At 33.7% G+C, this 20101-nt stretch overlaps 1 protein-coding gene across 2 annotated transcripts in view; it reads left to right on the forward strand.

Moving 5' to 3' along the window:
* LOC106469370 (ras-like GTP-binding protein rhoA) overlaps nt 1–20101 on the forward strand; it is an 81852-nt gene that overhangs the window by 50668 nt on the left and 11083 nt on the right. For both annotated transcript variants that reach the window (XM_013929865.2, XM_022398727.1), the window contains one exon: nt 10607–10694. In XM_013929865.2, the coding sequence (XP_013785319.1) occupies nt 10607–10694 (88 nt within the window). The remainder of the gene's footprint in view (nt 1–10606; nt 10695–20101) is intronic.

The following is a 20101-nucleotide window of genomic DNA, read 5'->3' on the forward strand; positions in this document are numbered from 1 at the left end:
TATTCTGAGGTACACTTGGTAAACAAGTAAGTATATTAAGTACTGAAATAATAGGAAGTTCTTGGAAATATATACAGAATTTTAATAAGTCAAATTTGAGCAAAGAAAGGAATAAAGGCTGAACATTGTATTGATAATATATAATAAAGTAAATGTGTAGATTCTGTTTAATATACATTGCAAGAAATGAACAATCTATAGGTAATGAGAACCAATAAACCTGTATGAAATACTATCTTTGCTTGGAACTATATTCAAGTTCTGCTAGGACACCCAGAATATCATATCGCCCACGATAGGGGACTAGTCTTATTATTGAAGAACCTGGTAAAAAAATTAACAACCTATCTAGTGTTCTGAACATACACAGGCAGTCTGACTAACCCCCCCCCCCCCAGTGGCACATGGTATGTCTGCGGACTTATAACGCTAGATATCCGGGTTTCGATACCCATGGTGGGCAGAGCACAGATAGCCCATTGTTTAGCTTTGTGCTTAATTCCAAACAAACAAACAAACTGACTAAGAGCAACTTGAACTGTAGTTTACAGCTAGATACATCCTGTTCACATGTTTATGTAGACTATCTAAGCACCAGCAGCCTGAACTAACATTTTGAATTATCCACCTTAATAAAGATATACATTGGGGACTGCATGTTCGTGAGTTCCTCAATCAAACATTTCCAGACCGTTGGATTGGAAGGGATGGACCAATTCCGTGGCCACCACGTTCACCAGATATCATACCTCTGGATTTCTTTCTATGGGGCTATGTTAAAGATATCGTGTATCGAACAAAGATACGGGAAATTACTGAACTAAAGCAAAAGATAACAGATGCGATTGCAACCATTGATGAGGCTATGGTACAGCGAACATGGCAAGAAATTGAGTACCGTCTTGATGTGCTTCGTGCGACTAATGGTGCCCATATAGAGGTGTACTAAATGAGGTAAAACAACTTTGAAAACCACTGAGTACAATAGAACAAGTCTGATAAAGATATCTTATCCATTGCCTTTGTAATAATTTTTTTAAATTGTAAAAAGACACCCTGTATTATTTTATATGTCATGAAAGGATTAGAGTCATAACATTTGCATGCTATAAATAAACTAAAATGTTATTCAAAAGTTCTAAAACATTTTACTTAATTTCAATTAGCTTATATCTGTGGAAGAAATGGACGTGAATGCTGTATAACAATTTTTGAGAATATAAATCAGTGTCTTGTAACATATTCCTGAAACATGTAAGCTTGCATTTTCTTAGCACCATATAGAATCTTATAATCGACTTCTGTAAAATATATAGATCCGAAATATTTCAAAGAGGACGCCCAGTGGAAAAAAATCCAACACAAAACTAGCGTAGATCCTTTTGTCAATTAACCTTCACGTTTGACTGGCTAACTTTCACATACATAAAAATAAAAAATGACACCAGTGAGAAGAGTTGCATCGTACAGTATCACTTATTTTTCTTTATATAGAAAATCATTGTAATATTGATCTATGATCAATCATCAAAATCTTTTCTTCAAATTAGAATCACATAATACGTCTAGTCTAGTGGTTAGCATAAAAAATCCAGTGTCGACGCGTGATGCTACTGAAAACGTTCTACATATTCGGCTATAAGCATGCCATAAAAGTGTCAATCAGTTCCGTTATTTGGTTCAAATAACCGGGCAGACCCTTGTGGCGGCGGATGCTGATGGCTGTTTGCCTCTTCTCTGGTCAGTAGTTCAAAATTAGTGACGGCTATGGCTAAAACCCATGGATCTTTGACTTAACCATGTATCTCACAAGCATATAAGGTGCCATTCAGATCGAAAATTCTAGTTGATTTACATATTTACGTATATGAACATATATATGAATACGGATACACACGTAGATGGAGATACCGTAAAAAACAATGTTTGGTTATAAAACTATGGTTAGCGCTTTCTTACGAATCATTTTGTGAAGGTAACTGTAACGAACATGTAAGCGTTTGTAATTTAATTTTCACAGTTCTATAAATTAGCACTTGGTTACAACGCTATACTGAGCTTTGTTGTCACATGTAGTATATATATATTCAACATGACAAGATATATTTTGGTTGTCAACAAAAAGAAATTAACAACTTGCTAAGAGCTTTGACTTGAAACTGCAAATTTTAGTAAGTGCATTATAACGCTTGATGTATTGTACCGAATTTGTAGACGGTATAATTGAGTGTAGGGGGTCTTATTGTAATAAGTAGGTTTAATAGAGCGTAGCGAACGTAGCCTTATCATGATTTGTAGAGCGTGAAATTTTAATAGATTCCTCCAGGCTCCAATCACTTTAAAAGCAACCTGAATGGCACATGTGGTTAACTTTCTCGGCATCAAATGTTTGACGTCTGACTGAACACCTATGGTCATTTCGTTAGGTATATTGGACGTACGATTATTCGCATGGTGCTTTACGTATGCTACTATGTTTAGTTCTCTGGATTATCTTCGCGTGGTGCTTTACGTACGTTTAATTCTTCCGATTACTGTTATAATGGCTGGATGCGCATTAGCATCTTCTGAAGTTATGTTTTGGAGAAACTAGGTTTATATATCACTATAGAACATCGTTTGACATAATTCAAAACTTTAAATATATCTGAGCTTAGCATCGCCTCGTGGCTAGCGTGCTCGGGCTGTAAATTCAAGAGTTCTAAGTTTTCACTTTGGGATCATTGTTGTACTATAAGTGTAAGATGAAATTCCACCATTCCATCAAAAATAGTATCGCAAGAGTTGGCGGTTGGTGCTGTTGGCTGCCTGCCTTCTCTCTATAGTCTACGAATACAAAAGTAGGGACGGCTATGCGGCAGCCCTTTCGGTAGCTGTGCGCAAAAATTCTGAAGCAAACAAAAGTTTAAATATGAAAATAATCAAGTTATTTGATATTGTCCTCATGGCTTTTTTAGTTTTTATGAACTAATTAATTGCAATTTCTGAAATTCTCGTTTTTCACATAAGCTTTTATTTTCTAATTATTTTTATCTTTTATACAATATTATTAATTTTTACATTAATTGTGTTTCTTTTTTAAAGCTCGTTTTATGTGTATTTGTATTTATGGTAAAGTTACTAAGACTGTCTGTTGTTGATCTTAATTTTGAATTGCTGACCAAAAGGAATGTAGTCAGTCAGCAGCATATTTATCACCCACCATTCATGATAATGGATTAACTGACACTCTTATAACACGCCCACAACTTAAAGTACGGGAAATATTTTGTGGTATCTCACGGATTCAAACCCAGATCGCCAGTTCCGAAATCCGTAGCTCTACCATAGGGCCATCCCACCCCCATTTTCTGTGTAATATTTACTAAATGTTGTTCCATATTGTATATTTTTGTTTGTTTGTTTTAGCGCAAACCTGCATAATTGGCTATCTATGCTATGCCCATAGCAAGGATCGAAACCGGAGTTTTAGCTTTTTAAGTTCTCAAGTTATACCACTGAGTCACTGGGAGGCTTAAGATTATAAATTAGTCCTCTATTCTCCTTATATGTTTTACTGATTTTATTACTACATACCTCATCATTCACGTTGCATGCATTTGAATGATAGAGTGCTATTTTTTATTATTCACCTGTTTACTTTTAGTTTCTATATCTATGCGGCCATTATAACCGATTGATTTTTTTTTTTCAAACACAAACTGTTCTTTTATATCCTATCTTGAATACTATAAAAGGTTATATTTGACAAGTCCAACTCTGTTACTTCGACATGACAAGTTCTAGTTACATTTTACATCGCCATAAGTTGAATTCTGGCAGCCCATAGCTTGGCCTTGGTGGTAGTTTTAACATATTTCATTTGAAGCTAAATTGCTAAGACAAAGACAATTTCTATTAGTTGGAATACACGGAGTCTCTGGTTCCTTTCGGTATGTAGGTATAAAAATTGCAATACATTTTTACAACTCTAAAACGAGAAAACCAGACCAGCTTTAATCAATACACAAGTTATAGTAACCAAGCACATTGAAAATCAATTTTATTCAGTAGAGTGAAAATTGGGGATTTATTTTTTTGCTAGACTGCCTTTCGAAATATCGGAAGTGTAGAATATTTTGAGTTGATCAATATTTCACGTGTCCGTGGAATTATAAAAAGCTTGACAGAAGCATTTATTTGATGCGCTGTTCACGTTATTCACAATCGAAGGTCTCTTCAATATAGAAATTTCTGTTTCCTTAAACTTTTGAAGCTAAATTTTCTTTAATTTTTTGTCCATAAAAAACGCGAAAAACCTGTACCTTTCATAGTTGCGCAACGCTCTTCTCCATTCATAAACAACTGCCGATATGTTATTTCAGTAAAAAAACAACAACATGGTTTCACTCTTAAAATTCAACTTTCATGAATTATTAATTGTCATTACACTATTTTATTATAGGTAGTGAATTTTTTTAACCGGCTACTGTAAAAAGAAAAATCACCAGTCTTGTTATATATTTATATTATTTTTACTTGTCACATTTCCTTCGTTTTGAAAATCGACGTAACAACTTCTGATACTTACGCTATTCAAGTCTGCTAAGAATAAGTACTAAAATTTGATTAATATGTATCTCATTCACTACCGTTTTCTCGTATATTTATTTGGACTCAATCTGTGTGTTGTGTTTTTTTGCTTATATTTCAATATTAGTTTACTCATATTTCTATTCTGAAATTTTCTTTCTAATTATACGTGTGTGTACATATTTATGCAATGAAATGTTTTAAATCAGAAGCTACTATATTAAACTTTAGGTATAGTTTCTGATACATTTCATTGCAGTTGTTGTAGAGACTCATCGAGGGCATGCTTTTAGTTAGTTAGTTGTTGTTGTTTTGCCAGATTTTAGTTCGTTGTTACAGAAGTCCATTATTTATTGAAAAATTAAAATATAAAAGCTCACATTAGGTTAAAAACTGTCTTCAAATTACACTAAACCAAAGCACAATATGTTGCATTTCTTTAAGCAAATAAAGAATGCTCTATGTTACATTTTCAGTTTTTGAGATTGTAGGATTTTACATTCCATTATGTTTAACTTATTGTTTATTTAACAAATACTGTTTAACAAAAATTTCGATTTTTATGTTTCATACTGATTTTGTGTGTGTGTGTGAAACCCTATAAATAATATCAATTCGAATTAATTTTTCTTGGATTTTTATTTATATAGAATCTTGTTTATTTTAATTGTTAACGACTTTGTGGAAACATCTTCCAGGATCTTGTATAACTTAGTTTGCATCATACAGATTTCCATAGCCTAAAAAGTTGATGTAATTTTATTATTAACGAGTGTTATGAGTATACGTACATTTAATAATATTCAAACACGTAACTACGATGTTATGAGTACTATATATATACAATCATATTCCAACAAGTAACTATGATGTTCTGGGTACTATTTATATACAAATATAATCATATACTAACTCGTAACTACGATGTTATGAGTACTATATATATACAATCATATTCCAACAAGTAACTATGATGTTCTGGGTACTATTTATATACAAATATAATCATATACTAACTCGTAACTACGATGTTATGAGTACTATATATATATATTTATATAATCATGTTTTAACACGTAACTACGAATGTTATGAGTACCGTAGATTGAGAACCACTGATCTATAAAATAAAAAATAACAAACACTGAACTTAACTCGAGCTTTCTGCACTAAGTAATAAATGAAAAACAAAAACAACTTAAAGCAATGTAAAGTCTAAAGAAGTTTTGCATATTTACGTATTTTCGAAGTTACTGTGGGTTAGATGTTATTTTTTTGTCTTAATTAGGAGTTTTGTATTTTTAATTTAACAGTACTTTATGCAACACACACATAGGCTAAACGCCCAGTTGAATGACTAGAATGGCCGTCCATAATTTAGACATGCTGACGGAAAACAGCCAATCAGCAGCATCCTTTTAACCGAATAGCTGGATTGACTGAAACGTTTATAAAACTTCTACTGCTGGAAGCGTGGAGCATGTTCAGCAGAAAATCGCGAGGTTGAACGCTGAACAGTATGCAGCCCGGCATTGCAACTGCAAGGCCTCTTAGTTTCATAGCTGTAGAAGTCAATTGTAGTATAAAGCACATATTAAATAGGGTACTTAAATGGAAGTTTGACTTTCTGGTTAAAGTACGTGACAGACATAACTGAGTGGACATGTATGGAAATGCTTATGCAATTCGCTCTCACTTGTTGCGTAAACCTTGCTCATATTTCACCTCTGCTTGATGACGTAGTGAGCTTGCCAGCTTACAAAAGCTGTGTAGGCTGTATTGAAAAGCAGCGTCATTGTCAATACGAAACTTGTTTAATGTGGAAAAAACGCTTTTAAAGATTAAATTTTACGTCGTGTCAATTTGCACTTGTAAGCACTCAATGATGTTTTTTTTTGGTGTGTTTGTGTGTGTGTGTGTGCAAAGACAACAACGTATACTTGTTATCGCAGCGCTATCACTTTAATTAACGGAATGAAGCTTACCTATTTCATTTCCCAGGTGAATGTGTGTTTTTGACACCTAATAATTATAACCAAGATAAGTTTTATAACCAATAAAGTGAAAGCTATATTTTATTTGTTACTCGTTTAGGTAAGGTATGCAATAAGAAATTGCAATTGAAAAAATAAATAAAAGTATGTATAGCACTAGGTGAAAACTTATTTATGTTGCGATAAAATCTTGGAACTTAGTACACACTGTACTAAAGATATATTCATCAAATCAAGATATGACGACATAAAAAAATTCACTACCGATTTTAAATAAGATTGTCTCTAGTTATCTATATCGATGAAAGCATTTCCATGTAAAAACAACCAAGTCAGAATACACACTGGGCTATCTGTACTCTGCCTACCACGGGTATCGAAACCCGATTTCTAGCGTTGTAAGTCCGCAGACATACTAGCCATATAAAGATGTGATATCTCAACAAAAGACCCAAGGTACTAAAAATTCGAAGCTCCGTAAACATGTGATTTACAAAAGAAGAGCCAAGTTATATAAACATGTAAAGATGTAATGCTAAATTGACTACATTAAATAAGATAAAATTGATGCAAACTTGGCTCCTCCTGTTTTATTTATGTTGCTGCTAGTTCCTTGCACAATGAAAAAGAAGAGTTACGTTTGCCTCAAATTAGAATTATTTTAGTGTGTGTATGTTTTAATTTAATTAAAGAAATTTGAAAACACGATTAAACATATTGTTTAATAAATAATGCTAACATCTTTTAGACAATATTGTTAGTATTCTTAACAAATGTACAGGGTTATGAAACAAAAACATATTTTTACAACGTATTAATCACATCAATATGATAGAGTGTTTAAACCAGTCGCATTCCTCTAGTTCAATTTAAGCTGTTTGCTCGTTGTTTGAAAAAACTTTTTTTCGATACCTTCACAAACATTGAACACCGATATGTCAGTTTGAGTAGGCAATGCATTTAGTTCATGAACCTTTAATCGATTTTCTACAAAAGTCTTGTATCCCTTAGAAAAAGTTATCTGTTTTTGAAGTACTGGACACTGAAGAATTCTGAAGTCTCTTCTAAGCAAATAACGTATTTTTAGAAACTAATGCGCTTCAATTTGGAGATGGTTTAGCCTCGGTTTTTGCAAGCAAATACCTTGTTGACATTTTGCAAAAGTTAATAAGCCTTTCGATTATATATTATCTAATTTCCTTATTTGACAAAAGTTTGGATGTGTCCATTTATAACTTGACCAGTTGTCACCAAACTTGGCATGTACCGTTAGGTGCCCCAGACATAATATGGGGGTGAGCATTTAGAACTGACTCCCCATGCCACCTTAAAGGGGGCCCTATATCTTTCTCGTGTGTTGAACAGGTATGTCAGATAGTTAATACTACTTTTTTAGTTTTTATGGTGACATAATTATAACACTATATTGTTAATCAATATGACTATGTACAACTGTTCATGAAATCTCATTAATGCAGAATTTCTTTTGGTTTTTGCTTCCTTATTGATCACTTAATTTGAAAATATAAAGAAAAGATGCTAAATGTATTCATGTATTTTACCTAAAATGGTAAATTCTGTATCCTTCTGCTACACTGTAAAATCTCTCTCGTGGTTAGGGCGCTCGACTCGCAGTCTCCAGGTCGTGACTTCGAATCCCAATCACTTTGGACCTTATAATGCAGCTTTGGGGCGTTATAATGTGTCGGTCAGTCCCACTATTCGTTGATAAAAGAGAAACCCAAGAGTTGGCGGTGGGTGTTGTTGACTAGCTGCCTTCCGTTTAGTCTATCACTGCTAAATTAGGGACGGTAGCGCAGATAATCCTCGTGTATTTTTGCCTGAAGTTCAAAACAAACAAGCAAAATATCTGGTGTTCTATTCAGGCAGGATGTAAGTCATCTAGAAAACATAAATTATTCAAAGAAAAATTATTTATGCAATTTAAAGTGAAAATTCTACATTTCCGGTGGCTATCTTAGACTTCACAGGAAATGTGATTTGACGACGTCTCCACATGTAAAATTGGTGTTATGGTTGTAAGGATTATTCATGCCAAGTTGCAGAGTGTTATCGCCAGGAGAATAAACTTTACAAAATCATTACACAAACCATTGTGCTATCGCAGTTTTGTGTGATTATGGATTTCTAATTAGCATAACACGGTTTTCTGCTTCAAAACCTCATTTTTCAATCTTTTTTGAAGTATTGTTTCCATCTGTTTTTCCTTAAACAAATAACATTTGAAACAAAAATAAAATTCGATAAAGATTTAAGTCTTTTGCCAAAATACAAGCACGTTGGTGACAAAATGAAAAGTAAATGCAAGATTTCATTTAGAACTTTAGGTAAGGGTGTATGCGAACTATTTTGAACATTCATTTATTTATGTTATTGATATTCAACACTACGCATTCCTTTGAAGGACTTAAAACACTGAGAAAAAGAAATAAATTTAGTTAAAGTTTCCCTAGATATAATTATATATTTACAATATTTTCTTTTTTTTTAATAATTATAAAAGTAGTGAGGAAAGAGAGAATAAAACGTAAATGTTACGCGAATGCCACCCTTTTATTGAGTGAAAATTAACTGCACCAGAGTACAGTCCTGTGTTGATAGTTTACACTGTGAATGGTAATCATCCAGTCAATCAGAAAGTGACACACCAGTATAAAGCCTATAAAAGTACAGACAGTGATACTGGGCCCAGTGGTAATAGCGTGGCTTCCAGTTATGGTTCCCAGGCTGAAATATCACATTTGTTTATTTGTCTGGCTGACTACTTGGTTGGTTGTTGTTAAACGCAAAGCTTCACAATTAGTTATCTGTGTCCTGTCCACCATAGGTATCGAAAACCCGAAATATATTGTTGTAAGCCCGTAGACTTACTGCTGAGACAATTTAGGGCGAAATACCACGTGACAAGCATGTAGAAATCAGCATTTTGGCTGGTCAAAGATATTCCAAGCGAAAAATTGCAGCGATACTCCATGTTTGAGTACGAACTATATGCAAGACTCTGAAGAGCTGCGTGAAACTGGTATGTAAATAATAGATGTGGTCAAGGTAAAAAAACCTAAACTCCCTCTAACAGTGATTTTAAGTATTTCAAGGTATATTATTAATGAGATAGATGATGGCCTTGGTGTAAAACAGGTGTGAACCATAAGGTGCATATTAGTATGAACTTGTTTTAATGGATGGTCGCTGCTCGAACTCGTCTACTGATAAGAGGAAACCAACCATAAATGTTGAAATGAGCATCTTATCATAAACATGGAATGATGAGCTAAGCTGAAAATTGTGTGCTCTTTACAGATAAATCCAAGTAAGGTCAGGAAACAATGCTGCGGAAAGAATAATGGAATCATACTTAATTTACAACATATACAGCGAAGGATGGGGAGAGATCAGAACAAATTTGGGACTGCAATTCATTCAACGGCGCTGTCGATAATCTACACAAAACTGATGGAACCCTGACTGCTGATAGGTTCATGCAGATTCTGATCCATCATGCCATTCCCTCGAGAACGCGACTCATCAGGAAGGAATTCATCATCCAACAAGACAATCATCCAAAACATTCAGTAAACGCAGTAAAACAATAATATGACGGTAAAGAGGCCAACGTAACCCTCACAACCGTGGCTTGGCCTGCACAAAAGTCCCGATATTAACATTCTTGAAGATGTATGGGATTATGTAAAAGTCAAGAAATTCAAAAGGCGATCAGACAACTTGGCTGTATTGTGGGGAATAATACGGGACACTTGGAACAATATTCCTCAATTGTACTTTGATAAATTGTATGACATCGTGAAAACAAGATATTTATTGTACAACTTATTACCTTTTCTTTTATATTTTCAATGATAATGTTTAGGACCATTAATAAATTGAATATGGACCTACCATTACTCGCTATTTCCGACTCCTGTATGTGTACCACTTGCATGTTTCCATGGTTAAATATATATATATAAACTTCGAGAAAAAAAGTTAGTCTGAAGTTTGTATTTTACTGTTATTTCTAGGTTTACACCCCCACCGGTTTCGAACGGTATACAGCGATGTACAAGGTTGGAGACTGTTCAATAAATTACACAGTATGGGACACATCAGGTAAGCATAGATTTTCTGTCTACACTATGATAAATAGAAAAGTGAAACAGTTGAAAAGAAAAAAATGTTTAGCTCAAGAAAAAGAAAAACATGATGAAAGAGAACTCACAATCATACAACAAATAGAAAATGAAGACTATAAAAAGTACATGGGATTAAAAAGATGAGTATGTTAACGATATACATATACAAGACGAATACCTCTAAGTTTCAAGCAAGTTTAAGCTGTTTTAGAACTCACAAAATTAAAATACTATTCAAAAAGCTCACCAAAATATAGTACTAAGCATTCAGTATAGTTATATCAATACACATTCATTATATTTACTGTCAATAAACAAAACACTAAGCTCTCAGCATAGTCATGCTTCAAGCTAAATTTATATATATTCCAGTATGGGCAAATGTAAGACTAAACAATGATAATAATCATGCACCCAGACATATTTTTATGGACTTAGCATGGACAAAAACAAACAAACACTTAGTACTAAGTTTTCATACTCGGCAATAACAAAATAAACACTTCAGTACTAAGTTGTCATACTCGGCAATAACAAAATAAACAGTAATTACTGTCATGCACCAAGACATGTATATTTATTGTGATAAGAGGGAGCTAGTGAACAAAATAAAACTTAGGAAAACATTCAATGATGCAGTTACATCCGTCAAAAAATATCAAATGCCAAAATGAATCGTAACAATATAAATATATCTTATTTTGCTGATGCAATTTATTGCCGTTGCCACTTTACTCAAAAACTTATTAAGCATTTGAGTTTTTTGAGGAGTGTAGAAAATGTATCAATCAATTTATCGTGAAGTGTATAGTTATATAGATCTGAACTATGTTTTTCCTTGTTTGTTTGTTGTTGTTGTTTTTTGTCTTACCAGAAGATTGCACTAACAAACCGATACAACACTGTCCATCAACAAATCACACGCGCACACAAATATAAAATAACACTGATGTATAAATTACACAGGCCTGCAAATTTAAACTTCATGGAAGTTGTTTCAGTTTTAATAACGCATTTTCATAATTCAGCTACGCAGATTTCGAAAATAATATTCATTCTTACTTAGGTCAAATTATTGATTCGTTTACCACAATGAACAGTTGTTATTATTATTATGTTTGTTAACAAAAATACAAACAATCTGAAGAATTTGATGTCAAACGAATATGCATCATTATTTATTCCTGATTTCTTTTGTGAAATCTACGTCTTTTAGTCTCAAAACTAACATGTTGTGGTCTTTCTTTATGTATTGAGTCTAGAGCATCTCCCTTCAATGACTAAGAGTAATCAGCCATCATGCTGATGTTCCACCTTCCCTGATACCTCCTCTCCATTTCACTGATAACTTGATGAAACCTTTCCCCTTGTTCTTCGCTTACGGCACTGAGACTTTCAGGGAAATAGTCAATATGTGAGGATAAGAAATGAACTTTCAAACTCGTATTACAACCTAATTCTTTGAATTTATCGTGCATGCTATTGACAGTACTTTCGTAATTTGGGTCCTTGTTGTGTCCTAAAAAATTGTCAGTAATATCTTTAAAGGCAATCCACGCTTCTTTTTCAACTTTCCTCATTGTTCTTTCGAACTGTTCATCCGAAGTCAGTTTCCTAATCTGAAGCCCAACAAAAATCACTTCTTTAAGTTTTTGCTTCTGAAAGACCTGGGAATTGCCCACATAGATACTTGAAACAGTCGTCATCTTTGTCTAAGGCCTTTACAAACGGCTTCATCGAGCCCAGTTTTATGTGAAGTGGAAGTAATAGAACTTTATTTATGTGAACCAAACTTTCATGTTCAATATTTTTCGATCTTGGTATCAGACTGACTCTGCGTGTCTTTTGCTTCTTTATCCAGTGCTTATTTCGTGCTCTGCTCTCCCATTCACACAAAAAAGATGGATACTTTGTATAACGGGATTGTTGACCCAACAACATACAAAGGACCTTTAAGTCTCCACAAAGTAGCCTGTTCTTTGTATTTGACCTTATTAAGAAGAAGTTCGAAATTTTCGTACGTTTCCTTCAAGTGAACCAAATGAGCAATAGGAACAGATGTATATATGTTACCATTGTGAAGGAGAACAGCTTTTAGACTTCTTTTGGGGGAATCAATGAACAATCGCCACTCACTTGGTTCGTAGACTGCAGCTCCTAGCATTGGTATTAATTCAGCAATATTGTTGCAATAAACCAGTGAACCTTCTTGCAAAAGTATTGTATCAACTCTTTCTCACGATTTCTGTATCAGTAATACCAGTAAAATGATGTATCTAGAGAAAGTAAGTTCTTTGCCCGAAGTCTGGATCCCAAAATCTCTCAAGAATCTTTTGGGAGGCCCAAATCTCTCGCCAAATCCAGAAATGACACGTCGTGCGGCCTGTTAACCATTCATATACTAGCGGTGTGTTTCTCGTGGGTTCTAGAACGATAGATAAGACTCTCACGTCGCGATTGGTCTAGAGAAATCTATAGCCAGTGGTTGTCAACATTTTAAGCATAAAAAAATTTGACCCGATTTCAATGAAAATGATTCACTTGTGTAAAAGTACATATGACGTTTTGTGAAAAAAATCTGTACTCGATGAAGAAAAATGGATATCATTTTCGGATTTAGCGTATAGGAATTACCGTAGAACATGTAAAAATTTCAAAACATTAAAACTATCGCAGACCTGTGTTATTATTTTTAAACAGGTTATGGGAAATATTTGAAATATTTATTTTCTATGAGGGGATGAAATACAATGACATATTTTAGTCTAATATTATGAAGTTTGAATAAACCAGGCGTTGCTAAGAAAGCTATAGTTAGATTTACTTAGTGGCCTATAAGAGTAATAGCTTTACTTAATGGCCTATAAGAGTAATATAACTTTTCTTAAATATCTTATTTAAATAAATTTAAATTATACAACTATATTTCGGCTAGGAAGTATGCCGGTCTTATATCAGACTCTTATAAAGTCTGTTTGTTGGACTTGACCGTAATGCGATTAGAAATTGCATGGTGACGGTATTGTTTTTGGGAAATAACCGCTGTATTGTCGATGTTACAAAATATCAGGTACCAATTATAATACTTAAGCCTTACTTTGACAAAGCTTTTGTCTTCATTTGTTTATCTTTTTACCTACGAAACATTGTTTGATGCCTTATCACATCGAAAACATAATATGAGAAATAATGATTTACTGCTTTTAAAACAGTTTTATAATCCTATGTTGTCTGCAGGATCTTTGAATGTCTGCTGGGAGACATTTTAGATAATATTAGGTGGCTGTGTAATTGCGTGGTGTTTCTTCTTTGTTAGCCTTTCTTCCATTTCTGTTAACTCTCCAATGCAAAACACCCTGAAGGTAACCACTGTTTGTTAGTATTATTTTAGTGTGATTTTTTTTAGCCTGTGTTTCATATTTAATTCATTTCGGAAAGTAGATATCAGATAGATATCATGAGCTATGAGCTATCGTGACTCTATTAAACCGGTCGTAATTTGTATTCTGCGGCTCAAATATGACATTAAAGTTTATTTTGAACTTCCCTCTGTAAGCAACAGATAAAATATAAGCCTATCTTTCATATTCTTAAGCAGTTATAACTCATCCAAGCGATAATAAAGATACTCCATTAGGTTGTAATGATGGGTAAACTGTTCTTGTTTGTAAATAAAGCTATAGAACTCATGAAAATTTTCTTAAATTTTTCCAAAACCCCAATGCCTTATACTGCAGTTCAGCGAGTTTGTACTTAGGCTCCACATCTGTATTCTTTGTGTTCTGTTTTATTTTCTTTGTCATTAGGTTTCAGCTTTTTCAATTAAAGAAGCATTTAAAATTCTGTTTACTTTTATAATTTTGAATATACATTTTGCGTATTATATCTATAGGTGTTAAGTGTTTTACTCTGGAAATCCTTATTCTTTTGAGAGTTATTTAATAAAAACCTGTCCAAAACACGTTAAATTAAATATATGACCACTGATTTGGATAGTTGAAGCGTTCTTTTCTAAACTAACGCCCCAAGTACCTGTGGTGGGCAGAGCACAGATAGCCCATTGTTCAGCTTTGTGCTTAACTTCAAACAATCTAAAGTAACTGTTACGAATTCAAAACTGGCTTATATGTCTTCGAAAAAGGAAACTCATATTGGAAAGTGATGGACTGTAATATAAACTCGTATCCCTTCGTACATATCAATTCAATTTCACGCATGTATTTTATCAGGTCAATACCCCCCTTCGTACATATACAGTCAATTCCACACATGTATTTTATCAGGTCAATACCCCTTCATACATATCAATTCAATTTCCCACATGTATTTTATCAGGTCAATACCCCTTCGTACATATCAATTCAATTTCACACATGTATTTTATTAGGTCAATACCCCTTCGTACATATACAGTCAATTCCACACATGTATTTTATCAGGTCATTACCCCTTCGTACATATCAATTCAATTTCACACATGTATTTTATCAGGTCAATACCCCTTCGTACATATACAGTCAATTCCACACATGTATTTTATCGCATTATTTGATTTATATTTCCTTAGAAATTTGGTAGTAAAGTTTGTTTAAACGCATAGCCAAACATGGGCAATTTACGTTGTACTTGCACCTACCGCAATGATCGAACCTCGAATTTTAGCGTTATTAGCCAAAGAGCTTATCGCTGAGCCAAAGGCGGGAGGGGAGGAGGCTTGTCAGTAAGGATCGGACTTGCGAATAATTTAATTTTTAAGTTAAGTGACCGTTTACAAGTTGAACTAACCTGATTGATTTTTGCCTCATTTTATGAATGAATAAACACTCTTTCATAAGAAGCTATGTTCATCTTTGGCCCTTCTTAAGATCATAAAATAATTTGAATAGCCGTCACACTCAGCTAGTACGTGGTCCAATACAGTTGATCTATTTAACGTTCTCTCACTGTGTTAGTAGTTTTCTTGTCGTTTAACCGATATAACTTTGCTTGTAACAAGGACACGTAATTAATGAACTGAGCTTCATGCTTTCAATGAATAGGTACGATTTTATATAAGAATAAATACGCCTTCACGGCTGAAAGGTCGAGCATGTTTGGTGACGGGGATTCGAACCTGCGACCCTCAGATTGCGAGTCGATTGGGCCTTGAAAATAGTAAAAGTATCACCTGCATTCCTCCAATAATATAATGGTTTAAAAGACCGTAGACAATCATACAACCACTGTTTTTCAAGAAAACAAAAAAAAGATGTCATTAAGGGACAATGGAGAAAACAGCATAGAAGACAACTTACTCATTCATAAACCGAGACCAGAACTTAATCAGGTTAGTTCAATTTGTAAAGTGTCACTTATCTTATAAGTTCAAAGAAAATGGTCGTCTTTTTATCATTATTTATTAATTTATCAAAGAAAGCTACGTATCACTTTATCTATTTAACCAAGATGGCGTACGTGAGTTGGTTTTTTTGAGTAAGTGTTGTCATTGCTCTTGTTATTACACTTTCAGCCGAATGTGAAAACAACATATTTGTTTGTTTTGGGGGTGCCGATTTGAAGCGGCTGTTGATGCTCCAAATTAGGAATAAGTATATTTTGATTGATGTACATATAAAAAATATCTTGAATAAAAATAAGATAAACACTTGTGATCAATTGTTTTAACGTCATTTTCCTTTAGTTTTCGATTAAAAAAGAAACACGTAGCAGTCTTTTCACAACGTAATTAACAGAGGCGTTTCTACGAATTGGCTTTTGGGGGAAGTAAATGTGGTTGCAAAAAGTGTGTCTAGTGGGCGCAGATGGCGTTTTTCAGAAAGTTAACAAAATGTACCAGAAATTACCACAGCACATAAGTGATTATCATAACTAAACTTATTTAACTTGTTCATTCTACTTATCACCAAATAAAATGACTACAATATTTGCTTTTAAGAAATTTGTTAAAAATATTTTCCAACTACGAAAGTGACTCAGCTCCAAATTAAAACATGTTCTGTCAGCCAGCGCCTGACTGTAAATTGTGGTGTATATTGGGGACGTGGAGGGGGGGCAGTTTTTTATTGGGCAGCTATCCACCCAGCCGTGGACATGCTTCTGGTTACTAGGTTTGAATCATAAGATTACAATCTTTTTGATAAAATTTAGGGTTAATAAGTTGAATTCATTTCTCTGCTGATAATAACGTAGAACTACAACGAAAACCATATGAAGCATTTGACCTTGCTTTTATTACTCGAGTAATCCAAGCTGATGGAAATAGTGTAGTGGTGTAGCGCATACTCTTTGTGTAGGGATTGAGTTATTTGATTAAATTAGAAATTCTAATAACATCCGGAATGTACTTATGTTTTGCTGATCATGTTTACCATACAATGCTACATTTCCACCTTGATTAAAAAAAAAAGGCTTTTCCGCAACGATAAGGCAAACATTCTACTGCACTTGTATTGTCTGAAACTAGTTTGAGAGCATTAAAGTGACTTCGGCCATCTTCCTTTTTTAGCATAAGCTCCAGACCTTTATCTGACTGAGCATCTTTAGAATGAATCGTTAACTTATAATACATAATTAAAAACAACGTTAACTATTTACACAATTAAAACTTTATTGAAGCCGTACGGCTCCCACTTTGAAACAACACTACAAGTGATAGTTTCGACGTGATCTGAAGATGCTTGTTTGTTTGTAATTAAGCACAAAGCTACGCAATGGGTTATCTGTGCTCTGCCCACTACGGGTACCGAAACCCGGATTCTAGCGTTGTAAGTCCGCAGACATACCGCTGTGCCATTGGGGAGGGGGGCACAGCACAAGTGCCGGTAATTCATATTTGAATCGTTAATTTTTCAAATATCTGTGAATCACTTTTTAAACCATATTTCTCTACGAGTGGGCTACATTTGAACAAAGATACCTTCTGTGAGTGCAAGCTACAACAAAATTGGTATAGGTAGTTTCTTTCAGAATTGATTTGTTTAATTCCTGATTTTTTGTAGGCAGTATTGGTTAATATTTCGTTCAACAAGTATTGTTTTTATTTTCAAAGAAATTATTGTAAACTACCTTTAACTTATTCAACTATAATTTCAAGAAAAAGTGGTGTTTACCGAAAATTTATCAGATAAAAATGTGAAACAAATGGTTCATTTTCAGTGCAAAGATGTACATAAATTTTCAATGCATGATAAATGTGTCCTGTAATTTACAAAAAAAGGTTTAAGTATACTCAAAATTTTCATAATGGTTTAAAATGCTTTTGGGATCAGTTCAATAAAGTAAGTAACTGTAAATTACATCTAATTATTTTCCCTCGGAAAATGTGTTTGAAATAACTGTTTTAAAGGAACATCCAGCGTATTGTTTGTTACATTGACGAGAGAGAAAACACTCACTTGGTGCGTTAAACATCGAAAAGACAGATTGTATTAACTTTTACGAATTTATACCCACGTTTCATTTCATACACCGTGAAAATCACTAAACGAAAATCATTAGTATAACTGGTATACGACTCATTAGGCCATTGTGAATGTTAAACAGAGATGTGTAAAAACAGGTGTAGAGATTATCTTTTGTCTGCCATAAGACACTATCCAGGTTTATTTCATTCAATACCAGGTCTTGTGACATTGACGAAACCTTTGGCAAAGAAAGAGAGATATTTAAAACTATTTTTACGTTTTTTTTTAGTATTAGAGTCTGTAACGCAATGGGCAAATTGATTGTGAGAAGATGCACCTGTAGTCTTACTTTAACAAATATAATTAAATCACGTTAAAGAAATCTCACCTTCGTCAGCTTAGGCCCTTAAGTATTATTTTACATAAATTCTAAGACGTTTATATATGTTTGAGTTCACTTCGAGTTAAACTCACAGAATCCATTGTCATAACCCTAGGCAACAAGCTTATGTTTCTAAGGTTAATAACTTGCTAATACTCTATTAAAGTTTATTACAGTTTTTGCATCTTGCCTAGTTACCATCATGACCTCTGACCCGTCAATCTACGTAACGGAACTTCCATCTGGTCCAACAGATATTTTCATATGATCAATCCTACTCTCGCCGTCCGCTACTTTCAATCTGCTCCAACCCCTCTGTTGCATCTCACCACACACTCCTATTATTATAAACCCTGAACCCAATATTGTATATTACTTGCATACGACCAAGAAATGAACTAAAAAGTGCCTAGAACGTAATGTATAGCTTAACGTAGGTTAAAAATAATGTGATATCATTTGCTAGTACGACAATATCTTTGAATATTATGGAATCATGCGGAACTAAGAAATTGCTGTAAAATTAAACGTACTTTCACGTTGCTAAATACTATTCCACACATAAGAGAGAGCACTTCTCTATTATTTGCAGGTTCTAAATATAATTTGTAAGAAAAGTTTTAATTTCTTCTCTCTTCACATAAAAATCAGAATGAGCAAAGTGGCCCGATGTAAACTTTTATACGCGTGCTTTAGATTCGAATCTAGATATCTGAAGAAACAGGGAATATCGGCAATGTCATTTAGCTGCCAGCGTCTTATCGATCATCCTCTTATTTCTAGAGTTGTGTACTGTACAAGTTTGGCTTGATGACGTCAATTCACGGGTCTAGGTTGGCATAAAAAAAAAGCCTTAAGATTATTTCTGTACAGGGTAACTATTGTCAAGTTGACTTCATTTTCTAGAAATAGCTGAATGACGTTTACATTTATTCGTACTGTAAGCTTTTCTTACAGTAGCATTAACATCTCGTGAAAAACTGATGTGGTGGGTGGAGAATGTTTAGTCACCAAGCGTTTTCAAATAAATCGTTTGCAGACAGTTAGGTGAAGAACAAATTCGAGTCACATGGGCTACATTTTGTTGAGAAAGAATTTAGCACTTTGAAGGAAAAATAAAATAAAATAGAATAAAAAGTGAATGAATATCGTGATTTACGAAAATACATATAGGTATATATTACTGGTGAAAATTCACTCTGTAAACAATTTAACTTAAGTGTGTTTTTTTACGATTTAACCAATTTAAAGTAACGTTGTATTTTCTGTTATGTGTGTTCTTATTTAACGCCCACATGATTAGAAAATCTCTTCTTTTTTACTTTCGCTAGGACTTGCACTGTGCATGCTAAGTGAATATTTCATTTAAATATCACATTTTGGTAGTGTTTTTTTTTTTACTTATTTAACAAAGTATATGCAGCAGAAATATAATCATAAGACGCTATATTTTAATATAAACAAATAATTACTTCTATACACCTGGAAAAAAGTTAAGCACCCCCAAATATTTTTCAGGATTGCTTATTGAAAATAAGGTTAATTTTTCATGATGTTGAGCAATGTTCATAATTTCAAACATAATTAAAAGGATGTGAG

This window comes from Limulus polyphemus, unplaced genomic scaffold, assembly GCF_000517525.1.
Source record: "Limulus polyphemus unplaced genomic scaffold, Limulus_polyphemus-2.1.2 Scaffold96, whole genome shotgun sequence".
Classification (NCBI taxonomy): domain Eukaryota; kingdom Metazoa; phylum Arthropoda; class Merostomata; order Xiphosura; family Limulidae; genus Limulus; species Limulus polyphemus.